Genomic DNA, 25450 nt, shown 5'->3' with positions numbered 1-25450 from the left:
CTGGACAATGCAAAAAAGGAATAAGGTGGAAAGATTAGCTATGTATTTTACTAAACTGTCCATGAGGCAACCCAGTCTTTCAACATCTTCAGAGGTCATGTTTTCAAAAGTCTTATTATCTCTAAATTATTTTCATATGATCCTTGATCCATTATCAGCTATAAAAACAAAATTAAATACTTTTTTACCCTTTTCTCAGACTTAGGGAACAGTTGTAAGAATACTACAAAGAACAGTTTTCCTGAATCATTTACTGTCATTATGCCCCACAAACCCAAATATTCTACTGTGTATTAGCTACAAATAAGGATATTTTCCTAAATAATCCCCATCTAACAAAGTTTAAAAATTAACAGTGAAGTATTACTACCATGTAACCCTTAGATTCCCACCAACTGTCCAATGAATGTCCTTTAGAGCAAAAAGATCTAGTTCAGGATCACGCATTGTATTTTGTTTTCCTGTTCTTTAGTCTCCCTCAACCTGGAACAGTTCCTCAGTCTTGCCTTGTCTCTCATGATCTTGATACATTTTAAAGATTACAAGCCAGTTATTTTGTAGACTGCGCTTTAATTTGGATTTTTCTGATGTATCCTTATGATTGAATTTAAGTTATACATTGAAGGTAAGAAAATCATAGAAGTGACACTGGGTTCTTCTCACTGCATTCTATAAGGTGGCACACAGTTCTGATTTGACCACTACTGATAATATTACTGTGAGCACTTGATTAAGGTGGTTATTACCAGGCTTCCCACTGTAAAGTTACTCTTTTTTCCTTTTTAATTTTGCATGGAAATAGTTTGTGTGATTATACAAACACCCCATTCCTCATCACTGATTTTATTCATTTACTTATATAATTATCAATTTATGGACTCCTGTTTTATTCAATGGATTATAATTTATAACTGTCCTTATTTATATTGATGCCCAAACTGTCCTAGTTTTGGCCAACAGGAACCTCTGCATGTTGGCTTCTGTATCTTGTTGACGTGTCCCTATCATCTTTCAACTACTTCCTTACTTTCTACATCCTAAGATGTCCCAGGTTCCTCCTGACCTTCCCCTGCTCCACCTATGGAATCCACTGCATCTCCAGAGTCCTGCTTCCTTGTATGCCTCCTCATCTCATGACCCTCCTAGGACTAGAAGAGGCAAGTTCTTCTTTCATTTCTTTCATTTTCCTAACTCTAGCTTTGTGGCTTCATTTCAATACTGAACACGGTGTATTTTCTCCAGAATATGAGAGAACACTGTACTACTTATGTACTCATCTTAAGGACAACCAGTTGACGAATCCCCAAAGTAAAGTGGTGAAATGATTTGAAATTGGGCAAGCTTAAAACTGGCAAAATATATGATGCATCAAACTTCTACCAATCTCTACAATAATCTACCCTGTACCATTCTGAAACTGTAGTAAAAACAAACAAACAAAAACTCTGACTCCCTTTCTCTAAATTTCATTAACCGACTTAACATATTCTAACTGAATATGCTATACTAGGAACTTTGATCTGTGTAAGACAGTAGTAACCATTAAACTGTGAAAGTTTACTGGCTGAAAGTATCCATGAACATATTCGCAAGTGTTAGACTGAACATAAACAGTAAAGAAAAGGTACTCTCAAGACTTTTTTTCAACTAATGGACAAAGTCATGGCTCATCTCCTTTAGTGTGACGGATGAGGCTGAGTCACTGGTCAAACACTTGCTTCCAAGGACATTATTTGGTACATTAACATGGCAATAATTATATATATACAAAAGTAGTAAATCATTTCAAGGGAGTCATATGAGTACTTTCTCAGGAAAACGTAAGACGTGGCTTGACAGTGCACAAATTTGTGTTAGCAATACACTTTCCTTAAACAATCAAGTTTCAAATTGGGAGTAGAAAATGATGGGGTTACACAAGACTATTATAAAACATGAGAAAAGACACATCACTTTCTAATCACTTAAAAATGTATATGCTGGTAAAACACATGGAAGTATTTCACTGTCTGATAACTATGTCTTGAGGGATACAAAAGAAATAGATCTGTATACACTGTGATACTGACACATCTCTTCCTGTAACAGTACTAATTGAGCATGAAATTATGAACCAGAAACTTCCAAATGTTTTTTGAACCAATTCCCCTACCCTGTAAAAAAAACTATCATAGTATCATTCTTACAAAGAAGCTAAGGCTGTGGGAGATACCCTGCCTAAGATAACACAGCTAGTGCACGGTAGTTCAGATTTAAGCACAGGCCTTCTGAGTTAGCACAGACTTAACTACACCACCAAGGCAGCATGAAAAAACTGAAAGAATAGCAACAGAAGATGGAAATAAAAGTTAAAGTGAGATATGTTTCAAAAAAAGATTACCTAAAGAAAGAAGGAAAAAAGAGAAAGAAATAGGAAGCTGAGATAGTAGGGAGGAGAGAGGAAGAGAGGACAAGCAGTGGAGAACATGCTGCTCTGGCACACAGCAGAAGACAGGAAAACGCTGCTTGGTTTCGCTTGCATGTTCTAGGGATTGTATTGTAGTGCTAAATATTCAGCTTAGAAACTGTTTTCAAATTTGAAGAACTGCTTTTGGTTGAGCATGTGCTATCTTTTGGATATCAGAAAATTCATAGATAGTAAATTTAAGTTTACATTTAAAGAAAAAAATACTGTTCCATGAAGCTGAAATAAGGGAAACTTGTAACAAGGTAAACTCAAACAGAAGCACTAACCACTAGTATTTTTATTTTTATTTAATAATATTAACTTCTCACTGATTTCCTTGGGTTCTCAAGTATCTAAGTAAATCTTAATAGGCAATCCAAACATCTTAAAGCTAGGAATTCACTAGCATTCAAAGAAGAAGCAAATGTCCCTCCGTGCCCTGCCAAAGCCCCCCAAAACCAAGTGACAAAGTGACTAACAGGGCCCAGCTAGGTTGGGGGCTGACGGTGGGGAGCCATATCACCCTGGTATATAGGTGTTAAAGCCAGACCAGGTGTAAGAAGGTGTTCGTATGGGGGTGTTGGTGACCTGCCCAGTAGTGAGGAGAGGATCCGTGTAGGAGGAGAGTCAGTGCAGGCGGCCAAAGCACAAGCAGGATGAAAACAGTATCTCTACAAAAGCACGGTTGGGCTTCAGGTGAGGAAGAGTCCTTGTGCAGCCGGGCAGGGGGTAGGAAGAATGAGAGAGAGAGATGCCTGGCAGTGTCAGAGCATGAGCTCAGTAAAAAGGACTCCGTGAGGAAGGGCAACCTGGCACAGAATGTCAGAGCCTAGATGAGGTGGAAAGGGTGTCAACACAGGGTAAGGTATTGTGGTGGTGGCCTGGAGTTGGGTGATAAGAACCGAGCTGGGTGAGAAGGACATTTGTGCAATGAAGGGGACAGTGGCAAGTTTGGTTACAGATAAGAGGACTGATCAAAATAAGTAAATATATTAAAGATACTTAGAGCCAGATTTCTCATTGTCAGAAAAAGGAATTGCAAATAAGGAAAAGGAAAAAATTAGAATGAACTCGGTATTATTAGATTAAAATGGAAAGCACTGGTGTCAACTTATGGTTTTCAATACAGATATATACATATGATTAGAAATACAGATGTAAATATGCGTATATATGCGCACGCACACACATGGTATTTGTTCCCTCGCTCCACCGAGTGGGTCTGGGAACAGTGATATTTCAATAATGATGAACATATCTGGTTCCTAGTTCTTAATTTCTAAATATCATTCTCCAAAAAGGGAAGCTCGGTCAGGGAAAGCACAAGATGAATATGGAACATCTTGTGTGGAAGGACAATATTAGGACAACAGGTGAAACTTGCATGGAGTCTGAAAATTAGATGTAGTAACTTATCAGTGTTATTAACATCCCGATTTTGATGGTTGCTAGGAGAAAATTCTTGTTTCTAAAAAAACACACGTTAAAGTACTTGGAACTGATGGAGCTTCAGGTCAGCAACTTTCAAACAGTTCAGGGGGAAAAAGCTCTTTGTACATACTTTTCTGTAAGTTTAAAATGAGATGGAGAAATAAATGGACATGAGGAAGGTAAAAAGGCAGTGAGATGGAGGGCAGGAAGGATTACTTACTGAGGTCTTCAGCCAGTTGAACTCGTTTACCAGTAAGCAATTTTACCTTCTTCTCACTATCTTCAGCAAAATCTTCCAGTACCTCTTTAACATTTTTCTCTAATCGCCTGACTGTTTAAAGCAAATAAAGAAACATGAGAAGCATGATTTTTATGAATGCACAAGGATGATAAAATTAACAATATATGGAGAGCAAGTTCTTATTTTTCTCATCACGATAAATCTATTGTTAAGTTCAGGCTTCTCACAGTTATAGGGAGAATATCTACCTGTTATGCAGTACTTTTATCAACATGAAACTAATACATATCCTCAGAGAAAGTCCTATTCTTAAGCCTTAACACTTTAATGGAAGTACAGATTCCCCAAAAAACCTAAGTGATGCTTAGGAGTCCTTTCCTAACAGAGTTTTTGTGTAATGAAGAAAGACTCCTGGTATGTTTATCTCCCATCTTTTTCAATTATGGTTTATTTTCATTAATATTTTAAAGGCAAATTATAATTTCTGGTTTTCTAATAAATCTAATATTCAGGAAATATTTTGGCATCCATCTATTTAAACTGGAATGTTATTACTGTTATTTTTCATGTCAAATTAGAAAGTGGTCCTTCTGTGGCTTACCTTCAGTGTTTGTAAGTTGCTGTCTTAAAGTATTTGCGGTGATAGCAAGCATTCGCTGTATTCGCCAAAACAGGACAACGTCATTGCATTCCAACTGAAATATTAGGTAATAAAGATTACCAGATGCAAACTTAAAAATGGAAACCACAATCATGAACACATAAAATTCCTGAAGTCAGTACCTACAGCCTCTGCTTTAATAAACAATATTCAGATTTACCTAATACATATATTCCTCTTGTAGATAGGACCTACTGCATTTTTTCTGCACGGGAACCACAAAGTTCTACATGATTTGGGTTTTATTTGCACCACAGCTACATAGCTTTGTTTTGATTCCAATGACAAAGCAAGTAAACTTGGGAAGTAGAGAATTTCATTATGTTATATACAAGCAGAAGTTCATAGAATATATCCTTACTTAGCATTTAGTTCAACTAACAATCATGTTATCTTAAATATGTCCTTAGGCTAACCTCTTTTCTTTGAGTGTTCACTCAAGCCATTTTTGAAATTCAGCTGCATATGAAAATACATTAATGATATTTTAAAAAAGCTTATCCTCTGGGTGAGGAGTAAAACAGGGGTAGGAGATTAAGTAGTACAAACAACTATGTATAAAATAAATAAGCTACAAGGATATATTGTACAGCACAGGGAAATATAGCCAATATTTTATAATAATTTTAAATGGAGTATAATCTATAAAAATATTGAATCACTATATTGTATACCTGAAACTAATATAAAATAGTAAATCAACTATACTTCAAAAAAAAAAATAGCATATTCCTTTTCAAAAGCAAGAAAGGGAGAAAGAAAGCAAGAAAGCAAGAAAGAAAGAAAGAGAAAGAAAGAAAAGAAAGCAAGCTTATTCAATAGAGAGGTCTTACTAACAATGAAAATTATGCAAACAACTTGCCAATTTTTACATAGGCACATTTAAACACAAATTTCTTTTAAGCTGCTGAAAATGCAAAAGAAAAACATTTTAGGGGTCTCAAATAAGATCGCTGATTAACAGAGCTCTTTCAGAAGGACACTTTAAAAAGCACTTCTGCTTGTATGAAAAAGCTCAAAATACATTAGTTTACCGCCACCTAGGGGTTACTTTGTAAAATGTGACATGAAAGTGCGGTTGTTCATTCTAAGAACTTTATACAGTTCTTTTAAAGAATTATTTAAAGCAAGATTTTCAGGGAGGAAGCTTGCACAAGCCTCTTAGATAGCCTCATCCACCAAAGGGCAGACACCAGGAACAAGAACTATAATCCTGCACCCTGTGGAACGTAAACCACATTCACAGAAAGACAGACAAAATGAAAAGGCAGAGGACTACGTACCAGATGAAGGAACAAAATAAAACCGCAAAAAACAATTAAATGAAGTGGAGATAGGCAACCTTCCAGAAAAAGAATTCAGAATAATGATAGTGAAGATGATCCAGGACCTCGGAAAAAGAATGGAGGCAAAGATCAAGAAGATGCAAGAAATGTTTAACAAGGACCTAGAAGAATTAAAGAACAAACAAACAGAGATGAACAATACAATAACTGAAATGAATAATACCCTAGAAGGAATCAATAGCAGAATAACTGAGGTACAAAAACGGATAAGTGACCTGGAAGACAAAATAGTGGAATTCACTGCCGTGGAACACAAGGAAGAAAAAAGAATGAAAAGAAATGAAGATGGCCTAAGAGACCTCTGGGGCAACATTAAACACATCAACATTCGCATCATAGGGTGCCAGAAGGAGAAGAGAGAAAGAAAGGGCCTGAGAAAATATTTGAAGAGATAATTGCTGAAAACTTCCCTAACATGGGAAAGGAAATAGTCACCTAAGTTCAGGAAGCTCAGAGTCCCAGGCAGGATAACATGCAAGACACGTAGTAATCAAGTTGATAAAAGTTAAAGATAATGAAAAAATATTAAATGCAACAAGGGAAAAGCAACAAATAACATACAAGGGAATTCCCATAAGGTTGTCAGCTGGTTTCTCAGCAGAAACTCTGTAGGCCAGAAGGGAGTGGCACGATATATTTAAAGTGATGCAAGGGAAGAACCTACAACCAAGATCACTCTACCCAGCAGGGATCTCACTCAGATTTGACACAGAAATCAAAAGCTTTAGACAAGCAAAAGCTAAGAGAATTCAGAACCACCAAACCAGCTCTACAACAAATGCCAAAGGAACTTCTCTAAGTGGGAAACACAAGAGAAGGACCTGTAAAAACAAACCCAAAACAATTAACATAATGGTAATAGGAACATACATATTGATTGATAATTACCTTAAATGTGAATGGATTAAATGCTCCAACCAAAAGACACAGGCTCACTGAATGGATACAAAAACAAGACCCATATATATGCTGTCTACAAGAGACCCACTTCAGACTAGGGACACATACAGACTGAAAGTGAGGGGATGGAAAAAGACACTCCATGTAAATGGAAATCAAAAGAAAGCTGGAGTAGCAATACTCTTAACAGATAAAATAGACTTTAAAATAAAGAATGTTACAAGAGACAAGGAAGGACACTACATATGATCAAGGGATCAATCCAAGAAGAAGATATAACAATTATAAATATATATGCAACCAACATAGGAGCACCTCAATACATAAGGCAAATGCTAACAGTTATAAAAGAGAAAATCAACAGTAACACAATAGTGGGGGACTTTAACACCTCACTTACACCAATGGACACATCATCCAAACAGAAAATTAATAAGGAAACACAAGCTTTAAATGACACAATAGACCAGATAGATTTAATTGATATTTATAGGACATTCCATCCAAAAACAGCAGATTACACTTTCTTCTCAAGTGCACATGGAACATTCTCCAGGATAGATCACATCTTGGGTCTCAAATCAAGCCTTGGTAAATTCAAAAAAACTGAAATCATATCAAGCATTTTTTCTGACCACAACACTATGAGATTAGAAATCAATTACAGGGAAAAAAACGTAAAAAACACACACACATGGAGGCTAAAAAATATGTTACTAAATAATCAAGAGATCACTGAAGAAATCAAAGAGGAAATCAAAAAATACCTAGAGACAAATGACAATGAAAATATGACAAACCAAAACCTATGAGATGCAGCGAAAGCAGCTCTAAGAGGGAAGTTTATAGCAACACAAACCTACCTCACGAAACAAGAAAAATCTCAAACAAACAACCTAAAGTTACACCTAAAGGAACTAGAGAAAGAAGAACAAACAAAACCCAAAGTTAGTAGAAGGAAAGAAATAATAAAGATCAGAGCAGAAATAAATGAAATAAAAACAAGAAAACAATAGCAAAGATCAATAAAACTAAAAGCTGGTTCTTTGAGAAGATAAACAAAATTGATAAACCTTTAGCCAGATGCATCAAGAAAAAGAGGGAGAGGACTCAAATCAGTAAAATTAGAAATGAAAAAGGAGAAGTTACAACGGACATCGCAGAAATACAAAGCATCCTAAGAGACTACTACAAGCAACTGTATGCCAATAAAATGGACAACCTGGAAGAAATGGACAAATTCTCAGAAAGGTATAAGCTTCCAAGACTGAACCAGGAAGAAACAGAAAATATGAACAGACCAATTACAAGTAATGAAACTGTGATGAAAAATCTCCCAACAAATAAAAGCCCAGGACCAGATGGCTTCACAGGCTATTTCTATCAAACATTTAGAGAAGAGCTAACACCCATCCTGCTCAAACTCTTCCAAAAAATTGTAGAGGAAGGAACACTCCCAAACTCATTCTACAAGGCCACCATTACCCTGATACCAAAACCAGACAAAGATACTACAAAAAAAGAAAATTACAGACCAATATCACTGATGAATTTAGATGCAAAAATTCTCAACAAAATCCTAGCAGACAGAATCCAGCAACACACTGAAAGGATCATACACCATGATGAAGTGTGATTTATCCCAGGGATGCAAGGATTCTTCAAAATACGCAAATCAATCAATGTGATACACCATATTAACAAACTGAAGAATAAAAACCATATGATCATCTCACTAGATGCAGAAAAAGCTTTTGACAAAATTCAACACCCATTCATGATGAAAACTCTCCAGAAAGTGGGCATAGAGGGAACCTATCTCAACATTATAGAGGCCATGTATGACAAACCCACAGCAAACATCATTCTCAGTGGTGAAAAACTGAAAGCATTTCCTCTAAGATCAGGAACAAGACAAGGATGTCCATTCTCGCCATTATTATTCCACATAGTTTTGGAAGTCCTAGCCACAGCAATCAGAGAAGAAAAAGAAATAAAAGGAATACAAATTGGAAAAGAAGAAGTAAAACTGTCCCTGTTTGCAGATGACATGATACTATACATAGAGAATCCTAAAGATGCCACCAGAAAACTACTAGAGCTAATCAATGAATTTGGTAAAGTTGCAGGCTACAAAATTAATGCACAGAAATCTCTTGCATTCCTATACACTAACAACGAAAGATCAGAAAGAGAAATTAAGGAAACAATCCCATTCACCACTGAAACAAAAAGAATAAAATACCTGGGAATAAACCTACCTAAGGAGGTAAAAGACCTGTACTCAGAAAACTATAAGACACTGATGAAAGAAATTAAAGATGACACAAACAGATGGAGACATATACCATGTTCTTGGATTGGAAGAATCAATATTGTGAAAATGACTGTACTACCTAAAGCAATCTACAGATTCAATGCAATCCCTATGAAATTACAAATGGCATTTTTTACAGAACTAGAACAAAAAAAAATATTAAAATTTGTATGGAGACACAAAAGACCCCGAATAGCGAAAGCAATCCTGAGGGAAAAAACGGAGCTGGAGGAATCAGACTCCCTGACTTCGGACTATACTACAAAGTTACAGTAATCAAGACAATATGGTACTGGCACAAAAACAGAAATATAGATCAATGGAACAGGATAGAAAGCCCAGAGATAAACCAACGCACCTATGGTCAACTAATCTATGACAAAGGAGGCAAGGATATACAATGGAGAAAAGACAGTCTCTTCAATAAGTGGTGCTGGGAAAACTGGACAGCTACATGTAAAAGAATGAAATTAGAACACTCCCTAACACCATACACAAAAATAAACTCAAAATGGATTAAAGACCTAAATGTAAGACCAGACACTATAAAACTCTTACAGGAAAACCTAGGAAGAACACTCTTTGACATAAATCACAGCGAGATCTTTTTTGACCCACCACCTAGAGTAGTGGAAATAAAAACAAAAATAAAGAAATGGGACCTAATGAAACTTAAAAGCTTTTGCACAGCAAGGAAACTATAAACAAGACAAAAAGACAACCCTCAGAATGGGAGAAAACATTTGCAAATGAATCAATGGACAAAGCATTAATCTCCAAAATATATTAACAGCTCATGCAGCTCAATAGTAAAAAAACAAACAACCCAATCCAAAAATGGGCAGAAGACCTAAATAGACATTTCTCCAAAGAAGACATACAGATGGCCAAGAGGCACATGAAAAGCTGCTCAAGATCACTAATTATTAGAGAAATGGAAATCAAAACTACAATGAGGTATCACCTCACACCGGTTAGAATGGGCATCATCAGAAAATCTACAAACAACAAATGCTGGAGAGGGTGTGGAGAAAAGGGAACCCTCTTGCACTGTTGGTGGGAATGTAAATTGATACAGTCACTATGAAGAATAGTATGGAGGTTCCTTAAAAAACTAAAAACAGAATTACCATATGACCCAGCAATCCCACTACTGGGCATATACACAGAGAAAACCATAATTCAAAAAGACACATGCACCCCAATGTTCACTGCAGCACTATTTACAATAGCCAGCTATGGAAGCAATCTAAATGCCCATCGAAAGACGAATGGATAAAGAAGATGTGGGACATATATACAATGGAATATTACTCAGCCATAAAAAGGAACGAAACTGGGTCATTTGTAGAGACATGGATAGACCTAGAGACTGTCAAACAGAGTGAAGTAAGTCAGAAAGAGAAAAACAAATGTTGTATATTAATGCAGATATGTGGAATCTAGAAAAATGGTACAGATGAACTGGTTTGCAAGGAAGAAATAGAGACACAGATGTAGTGAACAAACATATGGACACCAAGGGGGGAAAGCAGGGAGAGGGGTGGTGGTGGTGGGATGAATTGGGAGATTGGGATTGACATATATACACTATTATGTATAAAATAGATAACTAATAAGAACGTGCTGTATAAAAAAAATAAATAGGATAAAATTCAAAAACAAAAAAAAGATTTTCATTATATAAAGAAAGAATTATAATATGGGGGGGAAAAGCATGATAAAAAATGTAGTGCATTATTATTTCCATTATGCAAATAAATGGTTATGTTATATATCTACACACATATACATACGACATGTATAGAAAGAGGTGAATGGATATACATAAAAATGTTAACTAAAAGTACTTCTAGGTCAGGGGATTATAAAATACTGTTTCCTTTTGCATGTTTTTTTTTTAACATTTATTTATTCCATTTACTTTCTATAATGGGAAAGTATTATTTTCTAACATAAATTTAATTCTTAAAAAAATCTTTAAAAAGTAGTGTAGTGCCTATTATATGCACACGATCTAATATGCACTGGGATGATATGTATGTAAAATGTAATTACTACAAAAGTGGTAAATATCTTTGAAAAAATAAGAGTTAGATCACTCTGTAAATTACACATACTTTTTTTCAGAAGATCAGAAGACTTAAAGTTAATGCTAAACCTCAAGCTTACTTTTAAGCAATTAAACAACTATCACTAAAATACATTTCTCTTTGTTTTTGGAAACCTTACCTCAGAATCTACAAAATGCCTCTGGTAGTAATAGAAGCCTCTTCGACAAAGGTTACAATGGTTTAGAGCTGTTTTTAAGAAATGTCTTCTATAAACTTGGTGCCAAGTATCCTTGATCTAAAATAATAAAAAGAAAACAGACCAAAGAGTTACTGTATGCTCTCCAGGTTGATCAAGCACATTCTGAAAAGTCATATACAAAGTTTACTTATAAAAAAGTTAATTAAAACCAATGGCAATGTTGTTATTCTATCAAACTTTTATATCCATTAAAAATTTTTTTTTCAAGATAAAGATTAGATCACTAGTACTCTGACTCCTTACCAGTCTATATACTTCAACATTTGCAGTGTTTCTAACAAGCATTATTATTAATCATCTTGTAGAGTAGAGAGGGTGGAGATTATCTTCCTCTAGTTAGAGGTAAGGTGTCCAAGGCAAAAAGAGGTTGTGAGCCTTGTCTGAGGTCAGAGTCAGACTAGGAAGCTGGTCTCAGACCATGTCCATCAACCCAACAACATTTCCTTTCTCATTATGAAATTTCATTGTTCCCTCAGCAATATGACCCCCACCACTTTATTATATAGTCTGTTAGGGTGTTCAGAGGTCTTCCACACCATTGTCTTTTTTCGAGCACGACAAAAATAATGTTGAGAAAGTAGAACAAGCATCATCAACACCATTTGAGAGATGAGAAAAGGGGGCTGAGATTATACCAATAACTAAAGGCAATATTACTAGCTAATGGAATGGAAGTGTACTGGAATTCACATCTCCTGACATCTAATCCATCCACTTTTCTTATCACAGTACTTTGCTACTTATTTTATAGCTTCATAAAATGCAGTGAACACAGTTTCTCTTGGAAAAAACCTGATATTTTCTCACTCACAGAAAGTAATTAAGATATACAGCCAATCCATATCCTAAGATATAGATAAAGTCCCTCCTATTGTATTAACCACTTATAAAGTTCAAAAGTATCCAACCGAACAGAACTTACTGTTAGTAAGAGCTAGGACCAATGTGGATAAATGAAATCTATATTCAACTAATAATTTCATGTAATCATTAGTTTTAATTTTATTTTCAATTTATAAACAATGAGATGTATAGCAGCTTTAACTGTTTCTTCTCATCAGTTTTCTTTTCTTGTTCTGACCTCTGGTGGATTTTAAATTAAGAATACTCATTTCTCAAGTGCAGAAATATAAATAGCAAATAAATCTTTAAAAGAATCTATGCATGGCCCTGAAACTTCTTAAATGACTGTTTTCCTCACTAGAATTACTTTTCTAAATGGGGTTCACTTAAGCTAATTTAAGCTAATGTTAACATGAAGTTTTGATCCCTTACACCCTAACTAACTAGGGAACACAGGCCCAGAAACACAATTGTTTTTTAAAAATTTTCTCCAAATAAGCATCATGAAGGTAAGCAAAAGTAGTCTAAACTATAATTATATATCTTCATATTTATTATGAAGAAAGAAAATGAGACAGACCCCAAAGGCGTTATCCAATTTACTCATACCTGATTAAGATACATTTGACTGAAAAAACATACATATAAGTGAGCCACATTTAAGCAAAAATTTCATTCTGTAATCTGAAACAGTGTAACATAGTGCAGGGATCTGGGTGGGGTCCCTCCCCTTTTGCCAGAACTTACTGCTGAATTTGCCCAGACAACTTCCCTTTTCTAAGTCTCAAGTTCCCCATTTACAAATTAAAGCATTATACTTAAAGCAATACTGAGAATAAAATTTCAACTGTTTCCACACTCAAAATGACCAAGTTCTTTTTGTCAGCAAAAGTACACACGATCAAAGTGCAATTAAGCACTTAAATATCTAAGTAATACATTAGAAGTAGTAACATTTTACTACAAGAAACAAAGACTAAGGAAGCAAATTCATGCTTTTCAGCAGTTTATTACCAAGCTTGGGTCTACTTCTACTCCTCGGGATTCAAGGTTCTTTCGGACTGTAGTTATCTCATCACTTGCAAGATAAGCTGGGTGCTCCTCATTACATTTCAACATCTTCTCCAGTTCATTCTTGGTTTCATTGTGAACACACTTTGAAATGTTTAAAAGAGGACTGTGTTTAGATGGTTCATGATTTGGCATAATTATAAAAACAGAGTCCCAATTTTAATAAATATATTACTTTTGCACGATTGGTGACACAAGCTCAACCACAACAAACAAGGAAAACCAGAGTACCCCTGCTTATGAATGCAAAACAACCTGGACGTATGAGGGGGCAAGGGGGGAAGGGGATTAGCCCTATTTGCTATACTTTATCGATACTTTGGCTGAGATGTTTTACTGTCCAAGTTATAGGATCAGGCACCTTACTATGTACTTCCTTTCTTGACCTTAGGGTATGATTTCAATCTAGGAGAAAGTGCCCTATATACATGGGAAGAGATAATGTTCTATAAATGCCTCATATCTAAGAACTGGATGACTGTAAGGCCCTGTGCCTGTTGACATGCCCCTTTTCTGATAAACACAAAATTCATAGTCTGATTTTTTTAAAAAGTCTTTTCATTAAAATCATTCTTAGATTGCTTCTGTGAGGTGCCCAACATTCTTAAATTCACTTCCAGTCTCTTCTCTATAATTGTTTACAATCTCTTCACCAAATGAGGAAAGCATACACACTAGTGGTAAGTCTGACAGCAAGACTCAGTACGGTGTCAAATTAACTTTATCTTTTCATTTTTTCCATCATTCTTTCAAAACTGCATGGTACAGGAAACTAGCTTCAATTTCACTAATTACTCTAAACAAGTTACTACCATAGCACTTTGCCCCAAACTGTACCAAACTATGGAATCTGAGTATTTATATAAAAATAACACTGAAACACAAATAAATGGCTCGTAAATGGAACTACTAAATAATATTCTCTGAAAACATTAGAAGAAATTTAATAAAGAGAAATTTCACTGTTTCCTTAAACTTCTGCTATTTGGTCTGAGACAGGAAGGAAAACTCCGACTATATTCTCCCACTCTTCCTGTCCTGTTTCACTGCCACCTGTTCCCACCACGCTGGCTGTTCAGGAGAACACCACTCTCCCATCTATCCTGACCGAGATTTCCGTTAGTTTAGCTCAAAGTGAAAATGTTTCAAAGGAATGGTTTTTCCCCAGAAGATTAGGAAAAAGTAACAATATAAAAGCAAAACATAGTTTTCAGAACATGGATTTCTCATCTTTAGCAAAGGACAATCTTAAGTTTCTTTTCCTGCTAAATCCTGCCAACTCAAAAAGAAAAGGAACTGTTACACAGCTATCTAAACTTGCAGTGTGGGACCCAGGGATATTCTCAACTTCTAGAATCTGTTTCTCACTGAAAACTCCAGGTATGAAGTCTAGACCAGTGGTTTTCAACTGGGAGTGGGAGGGTTAGAGAGGTTAGAGGAGAGCTTGAGTTGGTGAGTCTGACATGACGCTTTGCTTTGACAGAGAAAACAAAACCTGCGTATACAAACACCTCCCCAGCGGTTCTCCTGTCCCTCCCCTCTACACTCCAAACTATGGCCTCTGTTTGTTCTACAGTCTGACTGAGTCTTACACATGCTGCCCTGAAACCCTAGGAGAAGCTCTTCTCTGAAGGGTTTCCAAATTCCTCTTCTAGGCTACAGATCCTTGCATTGGCAGTAAAACTAATTCCTCTGCTTCTCTTGAAGGGATTCCCTATGGGTTCAAGTTCCTGAGAAAGTAACTTACAACCAGGAATCATTCCTCTCTGAGAATGTTTAGCCAAAGCATATTTACTACTAGTTGCTGAGGCAAGTTCTGCCATCATTGATTGTTCTAGACCTAATTAGGCCTAATTTCACTAAGCCTTAAAGGTCAGACACTGTTTTTCTTTGGAGTTTATCTGCCTTACACCAGTTCTTTCTAATCAATGCCTCTACCTGTCTCAAAGTCAGAAACCTCTGATGAATCCCCTAGGAATTCTTTTCTGAAAGACCGCCTCCTCACAGCCCATCTGTACAGCAGAGATAACTGATGCACTCTGAATACATGCATGACCCAACCACTAACTCTGTCCATTTCTTCAGCTTCTTTTCAGTCTCTGAGTGACTCATTTTCCCACAAAAATCATATCAGAAAAAAAAGAGAAGAGGAAGACTGTCCCCTCACTATTTTAAGACAAACTGGGACTTATATCTGATAGATATCTTATGAAACAAGAAATGCATAAAACCAGAAAAAAATAGGGTGTTGATTATATAATTAACTCTGTATTTAAAATAAAAACAAAAAAATAAAAAAAGAAGAAAATAGGAATGATATGTCATTTGGTAATTTTTCATTCTCTTTATCTGCTCTCTCAATATACACACATCTGATGGTCTCATTTCTCTAATTACATGGATTCAAGGAAGGAAGAAAGGAAAGTAAATTGGATGCCACCTCTTTTTCTTATTCATTACTTCCTTCATCTATGTATTTTGATTCTATATTCTATTTACAATCTTTTATTTAAGGAATTAACATAAGAAGGAGATGGTGGTGTAAGACTCAATGCTAATAGGAAAAGAAGCCATAACAGCAAGGAAAGAATAAAAATGGGTGGGGGAAAGGGGGGGAGGATTTTAATGATTACACATTTTCCCTCTATTTATTCATTTCTAAAGTTATTTATACTTGCCTTTACCATTTTGTTCTTTTAAAATGATCATTAAATGTTTATAATATGAATTCTATAATTCTACTTCCTGTCTGAATTTTTATGCTTATTTTGTGAACACAGGAGCAAAAAATGCAAAAGAATAAAATAATTTAAATAGACAACAGAAAAATCCAGTGATAATATTAATAGAATAAGGTTTTTTAAAAAGTCATTATACCTTTTATTCTAATCACATTCATTCTACATCCTCTGAAGTCCTTGTCATTTTTTCTTGTTTATAAATTTAATCTTCATTTTACCTCAAATAGGCACTTGAACAAAGTAATCAACCACTCTTTTTAATAAAAAAAGCTACCTCATTTTTTTTTTAAACTTTCTTTTGTAGTTTACTGTTTTTTCTAAAGATTTATTGTCTTTTAGAAAGGCCAATATAAAATATTTGAAATTATTAAGCTTGGCTTAGAGGCATTCAGAGGTTATATTTTAATGCCTGAATTAAAATGCCAAAGATTTGTTTGTTTTTACCTGTTCTTGGGTTCGATTCTTCCAGTATAACCACCTCTTTTTCCAATCTGGACCTACCATATTTTCAATTGCATTTTCAGCTAGAAAAATTAAAAAAAATTTTTTTTAATTTATCAGGAATTTTATCACTTACCAGGTACATAAATTATAACTAATACTATCTTGCTTTCTTAACCACTTCAAAACACTGTGTCAATATGAAGTCAGTTGAAATAAAGAATAAAACTATATAATTGATAGGGTACATATATAAGAAAGAATTTAATTACATATGTTTAGAATCTATGAAAAGTATAATTGCTTATAAAGTTCCCATAAGTATAGTAGCAAACACTAAAACAGTCTGAATTACAGCTTTTTAGAATATAAGTACATAAAAATATCATGTGTCCAATTTAACATTTTTAATAGTTACAAGCAGTTGACCAAAGAATTGCACAAATAATATTCAACTAGAACAGTACTGACAAAGAACTTGAGATGTTAGTTTGTTTTTTTTTAAACCAATGTTCACTAAAGTTAGATGACTCTTTATCCACTGAGAATACTCAAAACTCAAAAACCCATGTCCCTACTTACTGTCCTTGAGACGAGCCTGAAGAGCCTCTTCCATAAAATAAATAGCTGCATCCCACTGCTGTTTATCAGATATGGACCGATCTTCTAAAGCATTGTGCTGAATAACCCTCTGAAATAACAAGGAAAGAAAAAAAGCTATTTTGATGTATATCTTGTCATTTTAGTAATTTTAATTCTAACTGACAGCTCAGCAAATATCCAAACTAGCAGATGTATCTACAACATAAAAGTATGTCCCTCCCACATAAATGCAGAGGGTCCTATTACCTGCCTGCTTATTTGTCAGCTTTCTGTCTAAAAAATAAAACAGTGGAGATTTTCTCCTAGCCCAAATTAAATGAGTTCACCATCGAGAAGATAGTTGGGGGTTGGGGGGTGGGTAGAGAATTACATATTTAACTACATAAAATTACACCCTAGAACCCTGGTATTCAGGAGCTAATGATTCAGATCATCTCTACTGCTTCTTTATGCCATATGACCTATGTGTTAGCATTTTCAAAAAGGAGAGGAGAAAAAAAAAAGCAATAACCATTATCTCACTGTTAACACCAATGGAAAATGTAATGGAAGGAAGCTTAAGAGGTCTAGACAATCATAAGTAAATGTTAGTTATTTATTTTAAGAAAATTGGTTTCCAAGTCTTATAGCTTTTGAATTAATGAATGAATGAAAACGGCACCACTCTCTCTCAGTAAGCCAATCTTATTAAGGCATTTAACAAGAATGAATATGGTTTTCAAATATGAAGACAAACATTTCTTAAAAAAAAAAACCCTATAATTACGATCAGCCCACAGTGAAATATGCATTTTTAGAAAACTGCTCAATCTTATCTTTCAACAGTTCCTCCCATAACTGTCTGAACAGAGTGGGTGGTTAAAAAAGGTTTGATTAGGTGATGAGAACATTCTACGGAACAAAAGATTTATCAGGTGATGAAGGTCAGGAGCCAGGCTTTACAATTAAGACACAATGGGGCTCGTATCCCAGCTTTGCCAGTGACAACAATAGAACTGCTTAAGAACAAACTAAAATCATGCTTACAAAATACATAGAGTTTCTGGTACCTCCTAAGCATCCAACACATGGTAGTTAGCATTATGATTTTAGGAATCTAACATTTTGACTCAACTCCACTGAAAACCAATGCATCTAATCCCTTTTACCACTGAGGGTAAAATGAGAAGCAGCTATCCGTAGTTCAGGCCCATGTAAATTCTGTGGAAGTTGATAGAAACCTGTTTACTGCAAGGTTTGATTTTCTTCTGAAATGACAGCCAAGAAAGAAATAGCAGAGGGCGATTTTAGAAGGGCAGAAAAACGTCAAAAGGCCGATTATATTTCGTAAATCTATTTCTTTCCGTCATTATTTTCAATTCAGAACCTAATTTAAATAGTCATATAAAAATATTCTATAAAAGAATATCAATTTGAGAAATTATATAAAAATATGAGGCTGGCACCCTAATATACAAACGACATACCAAGCTGTCCTCTGCAAAATCATTCCACTTGTGGCGTTTAATAGTTTCTTCCTTAACAGCCTCTTTAAGTTTATCAAATATGTCATCATGCTCTTTTCCTTTCGGTTCTGTCATGAAGCGGGAAAATTCTTCTTGTAGGGTCTCCCAAGCAACCTAGAATGATTTAAAAGAAAAAAGCTGCATCTATATTGCATACTTTCATTTAACGTGTAACAAGAAAAATAAACACATGAATTTAAGCCAAGTAGATGTGATAAATCAGTTTATCAGAAAATACATATGAAATCACATTTTTTAAAAAAGGTATAGCAAATATAAACTCTGCCCTCAAGAGCTCATACTGGTAGCTGGTGGAATAGACTTGGCCTCCTGACATGTTTCGCTACACGTACACAGCATCTCAAATTTTAAAAAATTAGTAACCAACATTTAAAAACTTAAGAGACTTCCTATAAAATCCACGCTTCCAGCCTCACTTGAACCACCTGGCAACAATGGGCCCACGTTCTTGCACACCTTCGCCCGCTGGAGCTGAACAGGAGCTGCCTGTCCCTTCAGAGAAGGCACACAGGCCACATCAGCCACCAGACTCGGTTCAGTTACTTATTTACTTCACTCTCTACAACATCTGAGTTTGCCTGCCTCTTCCATACTGTAAAAAGTTTAAAATTTCTTAATGATTTAGTTTTTTCACATCTTTGCCCTTATGCAAATACATGAGGCAATGTGTCAATACTTTCGAACACAGATATTATTCAGCCTTGTACTATTGCTAATTCCCAATTATCTGAACAGTGAAAGGACAGCACAGTGTCAAAAGCAATTAAGAACTAAACCTACTTACGACTAAGTGGGCTAGTTAATATTGTATTTTATATCTAGCCCTCTTCGTTTTAAACATTAAGAAATTATGGCATAAAGAAAGGTGACTGTTGGGGCTTCCCTGGTGGCGCAGTGGTTGAGAATCTGCCTGCCAATGCAGGGGACACGGGTTCGAGCCCTGGTCTGGGAAGATCCCACATGCTGTGGAGCAACTGGGCCCGTGAGCCACAATTACTGAGCCTGCACGTCTGGAGCCTGTGCTCCGCAACAAGAGAGGCCGCGATAGTGAGAGGCCCGCGCACCGTGATGAACAGCGGCCCCCACTTGCCGCAACTGGAGAAAGCCCTCGCACGGAAACGAAGACCTAACACAGTCATAAATAAATAAATAAATTTTTTTTTAAAAAAAGAAGAAAGGTGACTGTCCAAGAATATAGAGTGAGGTATTAAAATCTGTTTCCTGACCTTCAGCAGGTTCACGTCTTTCTACCACACCTATGTGTGAAGGGAGAAAGCAGCAAAAGACAGAATCACTTGCCATTTTTACGATCACTTCTGCTGCTTGAACCTTAGGATATGAAAATGTGCTTTCATGGGACAGGGTCCAGAAAAATGTTAGAGCCAGTAGTGAGGAGAAGAAGTGGCAGCAGCTCTCTAATTACTTTAGGGGGAAATGTGTCGAGACCAGGGGTCAGCAACATGGAGCTTAGATAGAGTGGCTGTAAGAGTTCTTAGAAAAAGAGACTTGAGGAAATTGAGAACAGAGATAAAGAAGCAAGGACTGGGGGCTTCCTTGGTGGCGCAGTGGTTGAGAGTCTGCCTGCTAATGCAGGGGACACGAGCTCGAGCCCTGGTCTGGGAAGATCCCACAGGCCGCGGAGCAACTAGGCCCATGAGCCACAGCTACTGAGCCTGCATGTCTGGAGCCTGTGCTCCACAAGAGAGGCCACAATAGTGAGAGGCCCGCGCACCGCAATGAAGAGTGGCCTCCGCTTGCCACAACTAGAGAAAGCCCTCGCACAGAAATGAAGACCCAACACAGCCAAAAAAAAAGGTAACAAATGTTCAAGTACAATTGGTGTCTTAAAAAAAAAAAAAAAAAAAGAAGCAAGGACTGGAAAGATAGGAAAGGGGTAAAATACACCTGAATAATTAGACACTGACATTTTGTTTCTAAGGTTGGTTTTAAAACACAAAATTTTTAACACGGATTCTAATTTTGTGAGCAACTTCACACTGAAGCAAAGGACACACTGGCTCTTATCTACAACAATCATTCTTCAGAGTAATGTGCCTGGCAAGATCATCTAGGATGATGATCATAATCATCATAATAGCAGCTGGCATTTACCAAATGGTTACTATGGACCAGATTTTGTCTAAGTATTCTACATATGTTAACTCCTTGACTCCGTACAACAATTTGTGACGTAGGCAACACTTTCATCCTTATTTTATAGATGAGAAAACAGGAAGGTTATTAAGCAAACAGCCCAAGGATCGCATAGCTACAAAGTGGTAGAGCCAAGATACATGGGTATCAGAAATGCATTCTCTAAGGCACTTTCTTACAATTCCTAGTCTAACCTTCTGGCAGGGTCCTAACTAAGGAAATAATTATTTAAGTAAAATTGAGCCCTGCAGAAAATCAACAAATAAAATGTTTCATCCATTAAACATTTTCCTTATGGAATCTCTAACCACAGAAGTTAAAAATATTTCACATTCGAACAAATTTTGCCGGTTTTGTTAAGTGCTACCTTTGGAAGGAAAACCAATACCCTCAGACCAACACCATACCAATTAGTAAATTTTTTTGACAGTAGTCACTGGTAGGAGCATTAAGGTTAATCCCAATACAGAGATTAGGAATAAAGAATAAAGGAGCATAAGGACCAAAGAGAAAGATAGTGGCTGTGATAGGAATAAAACCTAAAATTCACAGCTCCTAATCCCTTCAGATAATGCTTCTTACCCATTTAATTAAATTATATCCTAACCTCGACTGCTTTATTAGGAAGCTGCTTATCAGTCCACTGTTTAAGCTTGATATCCACTGTCGTATTAAAAGTTCCAGAATTCATGGTCTGTGCAGCTGGAAGATAGATGTTTTCAATCACATGAGTTGATACTCTTTCCCACAAAGACTGCTGAAGGATTTCCTCCCTGAAATTAAAAAAAAAAAGTTCCAAGAACACCAAATTCAAATATAATACTGTTTTTATAAACAGCTTTATTGAAGTATCAACTTACAATAAATTGCACATATTTAAAGTTTTGACATATGTACATGCCTATGTATCACCGCAATCAAGATAATGAACTTATTCATCATCCTCAAAAGTTGTAACCACTGGATCTACTTTCTGTCACTGCAGCTTAGTTTATATTTTCTACAATTTAATATAAATGCAGTCATGTAGCATGTACTCTTATTTTCTCTGTCTTCTTTCATCAGCATAATTAGAGATTCATCCATGTTGTTGTGTATATTAATATTTCACTTCCTTTTTTGCTGAGTAATATTCCATTGCATAAATCTGTTTACTTATTCACCTGCTGACGGACATTTGGGCTGTTTCCAGTTGTTGGCTATCACAAATAAAGCTGCTATGAGCATTCATGTACAAGTCTTTGTATGACATATGCTCTTGTTCCTCTTGGGCAAATATCTAGGAGTGGAATGCCTGGATGATATGGTAATTATATATTTAACTTTATAAGATACTGCCAAAATGTTTTCCAGATCAGTTGAACCATTTGACATTCCCATCAGAGGAGTATGAGAGCTCTAGATCCTCTACATCTTGCCAACATTTGGTATGATTAGTCATTTTCATTTTTGTCACTGTAACAGGTTTACAGTGGTATCTCATTATGGTCTTAATTTGCATTTCCCTAATGACTAATAATTCCAAGTGTCTTTTTATGTGTTCATTTACCTAATATTAATACATACTTTATATGTGTTGACTGTGAAGTACAGTCCAAGACTGTAAACTTCTTGGTATGATTTTAACAATTTATCAGACCACAGCACAAAGCACAGAGACATTATGGGATATTGCTAGGTAAAATTGTTCAACATTTTATGATAATATAAAGGATGAATAATCAAGTTGAAAATTCTACCTTTTAAAAGACATCTTACAAGAATACGGTTCTCTAAATAGAAAAAAGAAAACTACTTCAATCAAGAAAAAATTAGAAATCTCTAGAAAATACTTATTTGGCTTCTCCCAAACTATTCTTTACTGTTATACAGTGCTAAAATATACAAAAACACTCTGTTTATCAAATGATCAGTCTTAGGAGTAACCTCACCTTTTAGGATGCAGTTACAAAGCTCAGGGCAACAGAAACACCCCCTTCTGTCCAAAAGCCAAACTTCACTTTTCTTGGGTGAGGAGAGCTAACACTTACTGCCATGCAAGTTGACTCATACTCACTCAATATTTTCTGTAAAATTAAGTCTACTGAGTCAATGAACTTAGCTGCAGGTCTTCCCTTGCTAATTTTCAGGTCTTTTTCCCCTTACAACCAGAAAACAAAAGAGTATGGGAAGGAGGACAAAACACGTGAAGAAGATAAAGAGGTAAAAACATACAGTTGTAGGGCTTCCCTGGTGGCGCAGTGGTTGAGAGTCTGCCTGCCAATGCAGGGGACACGGGTTTGAGCCCTGGTCTGGGAAGATCCCACATGCCGCGGAGCGGCTGGGCCCGTGAGCCACAACTGCTGAGCCTGTGCGTCTGGAGCCTGTGCTCCGCAACAAGAGAGGCTGCGATAGTGAGAGGCCCGCGCACCGCGATGAAGAGTGGCCCCCGCTTGCCACAACTAGAGAAAGCCCTCGCACAGAAACGAAGACCCAACACAGCCATAAATAAATAAAAACAAATACTTTAAAAACAAAAAAAAAATACAGTTGTAAAATAAATAAGTCATGCGGATGTAATATACAGCATGAAGAACATGACCAATAATATTGTAATAACTTTGTATGGGGACAGATGGTTACTAGACTTATCATGATGACTGTTCCATAATGTATGCAAATGTCAAATCACTACGTAGAGGAGGAGCTTCAAGATGGCGGAAGAGTAAGATGCGGAGATCACCTTCCTCCCCACAAATACATCAGAAATACATCTACATGTGGAACAACTCCTACAGAACACCTACTGAACGCTGGCAGAAGATCTCAGACCTCCCAAAAGGCAAGAAACTCCCCACGTACCTGGGTAGGGCAAAAGAAAAAAGAAAAAACAGAGGCAAAAGAATAGGGACGAGACCTGCACCAGTGGGAGGGAGCTGCGAAGGAGGAAAGGTTTCCACACACTAGGAAGCCCCTTCGCGGGTGGAGACTGCGGGGGGCGGAGGGGGGAAGCTTCGGAGCCACGGAGGAGAGCACAGCAACAGGGGTGCGGAGGGCAAAGTGGAGAGACTCCCGCACAGATGATCGGAGCCGACCAGCACTCACCAGCCCGAGAGGCTTGGCTGCTCACCTGCTGGGGCGGGTGGGGGCTGGGAGCTGAGGCTCGGGCTTCGGAGGTCAGAGGTCGGATCGCAGGGAGAGGACTGGGGTTGGCTGCGTGAACACAGCCTGAAGGGGGCTAGTGCGCCACAGCTAGCCGGGAGGGAGTCCAGGAAATAGTCTGGAGCTGCCGAAGAGACAAGAGACTTTTTCTTGCCTCTTTGTTTCCTGGTGCGCAAGGAGAGGGGATTCAGAGCGCTGCCTAAACAAGGTCCAGAGACGGGCGCAAGCCGCGGCTATCAGTGTGAACCCCAGAGATGGGCATGAGACGCTAAGGCTGCTGCTGCAGCCACCAAGAAGCCTCTGTGCAAGCACAGGTCACTCTCCACACCTCCCCTCCCAGGAGCCTGTGCAGCCTGCCACTGCCAGGGTCCCATGATCCAGGGACAACTTCCCCGGGAGAACACATGGCGCGCCTCAGGCTGGTGCAATGTTAGGCTGGCCTCTGCTGCCGCAGGCTTGCCCCGCATCCATACCCCTCCCTCCCCCCCCCCCCCCCCCCCCCCCGGCCTGAGTGAGTCAGAGCCCCCTAATCAGCTGCTCCTTTAACCCCATCCTGCCTGAGCAAAGAAGAGACGCCCTCAGGCGACCTACACGCAGAGGCGGGTCCAAATCCATAGCTGAAGCCCGGGAGCTATGCAAACAAAGAAGAGAAAAGGAAATTTCTCCCAGCAGCCTCAGGAGCAGTGGATTAAATCTCCACAATCAACTTGATGTACCCTGCATCTGTGGAATACCAGAATAGGCAACAAATCATCCAAAATTGAGGAGGTGGACTTTGGGGGCAACGATATATATATATATTTTCCCCCTTTTTCTCTTTTTGTGAGTGTGTATGTGTATGCTTCTGTGTGTGATTTTGTCTGTATAGCTATGCTTTTACCATTTCTCCTAGTGTTCTGTCTGTCCGTTCTTTTTTTTATTACTTAAAAAAATTTTTTTTCTTAGTAATTATTTTTTATTTTAATAACTTTATTTTATCTTCTTTCTTTCTGTCTTTCTTTTTTTTCTCCCTTTATTCTGAGCTGTGTGGAGGACAGGCTCTTGGTGCTCCAGCCAGGCGTCAGGGCTGTGCCACTGAGGTGGCAGAGCCAAGTTCAGGACACTGGTCCACAAGAGGCCTCCCAGCTCCATGTCATATCAAATGGTGAAAATCTCCCAGAGATCTCCATCTCAATGCCAAGACCCAGCTCCACTCAACGACCAGCAAGCTACAGTGCTGGACACCCTATGCCAAACAACTAGCAAGACAGGAACACAACCCCATCCATTAGCACA

The 25450-nt window shown here is 37.2% G+C and overlaps 1 protein-coding gene across 4 annotated transcripts in view; it reads right to left on the bottom strand.

The window, feature by feature from the left end:
* The window catches only part of OPA1 (OPA1 mitochondrial dynamin like GTPase), a 94195-nt gene that overhangs the window by 19439 nt on the left and 49306 nt on the right, over nucleotides 1–25450 (bottom strand). For all 4 annotated transcript variants that reach the window (XM_059920784.1, XM_059920786.1, XM_059920785.1 and 1 more), the window contains 8 exons: nucleotides 21642–21807; nucleotides 18821–18973; nucleotides 17334–17442; nucleotides 16755–16834; nucleotides 13513–13653; nucleotides 11575–11691; nucleotides 4720–4813; nucleotides 4098–4208 (listed from right to left, as the gene is read on the bottom strand). In XM_059920784.1, coding sequence (XP_059776767.1) covers nucleotides 4098–4208; nucleotides 4720–4813; nucleotides 11575–11691; nucleotides 13513–13653; nucleotides 16755–16834; nucleotides 17334–17442; nucleotides 18821–18973; nucleotides 21642–21807 — 971 coding nt within the window. The remainder of the gene's footprint in view (nucleotides 1–4097; nucleotides 4209–4719; nucleotides 4814–11574; nucleotides 11692–13512; nucleotides 13654–16754; nucleotides 16835–17333; nucleotides 17443–18820; nucleotides 18974–21641; nucleotides 21808–25450) is intronic.

This window comes from Balaenoptera ricei, chromosome 4 (genome assembly GCF_028023285.1).
Source record: "Balaenoptera ricei isolate mBalRic1 chromosome 4, mBalRic1.hap2, whole genome shotgun sequence".
Taxonomy (NCBI): domain Eukaryota; kingdom Metazoa; phylum Chordata; class Mammalia; order Artiodactyla; family Balaenopteridae; genus Balaenoptera; species Balaenoptera ricei.
Note: the sequence above shows the minus strand (reverse complement) of the source record. Positions and strands in the feature narration are given on the sequence as shown.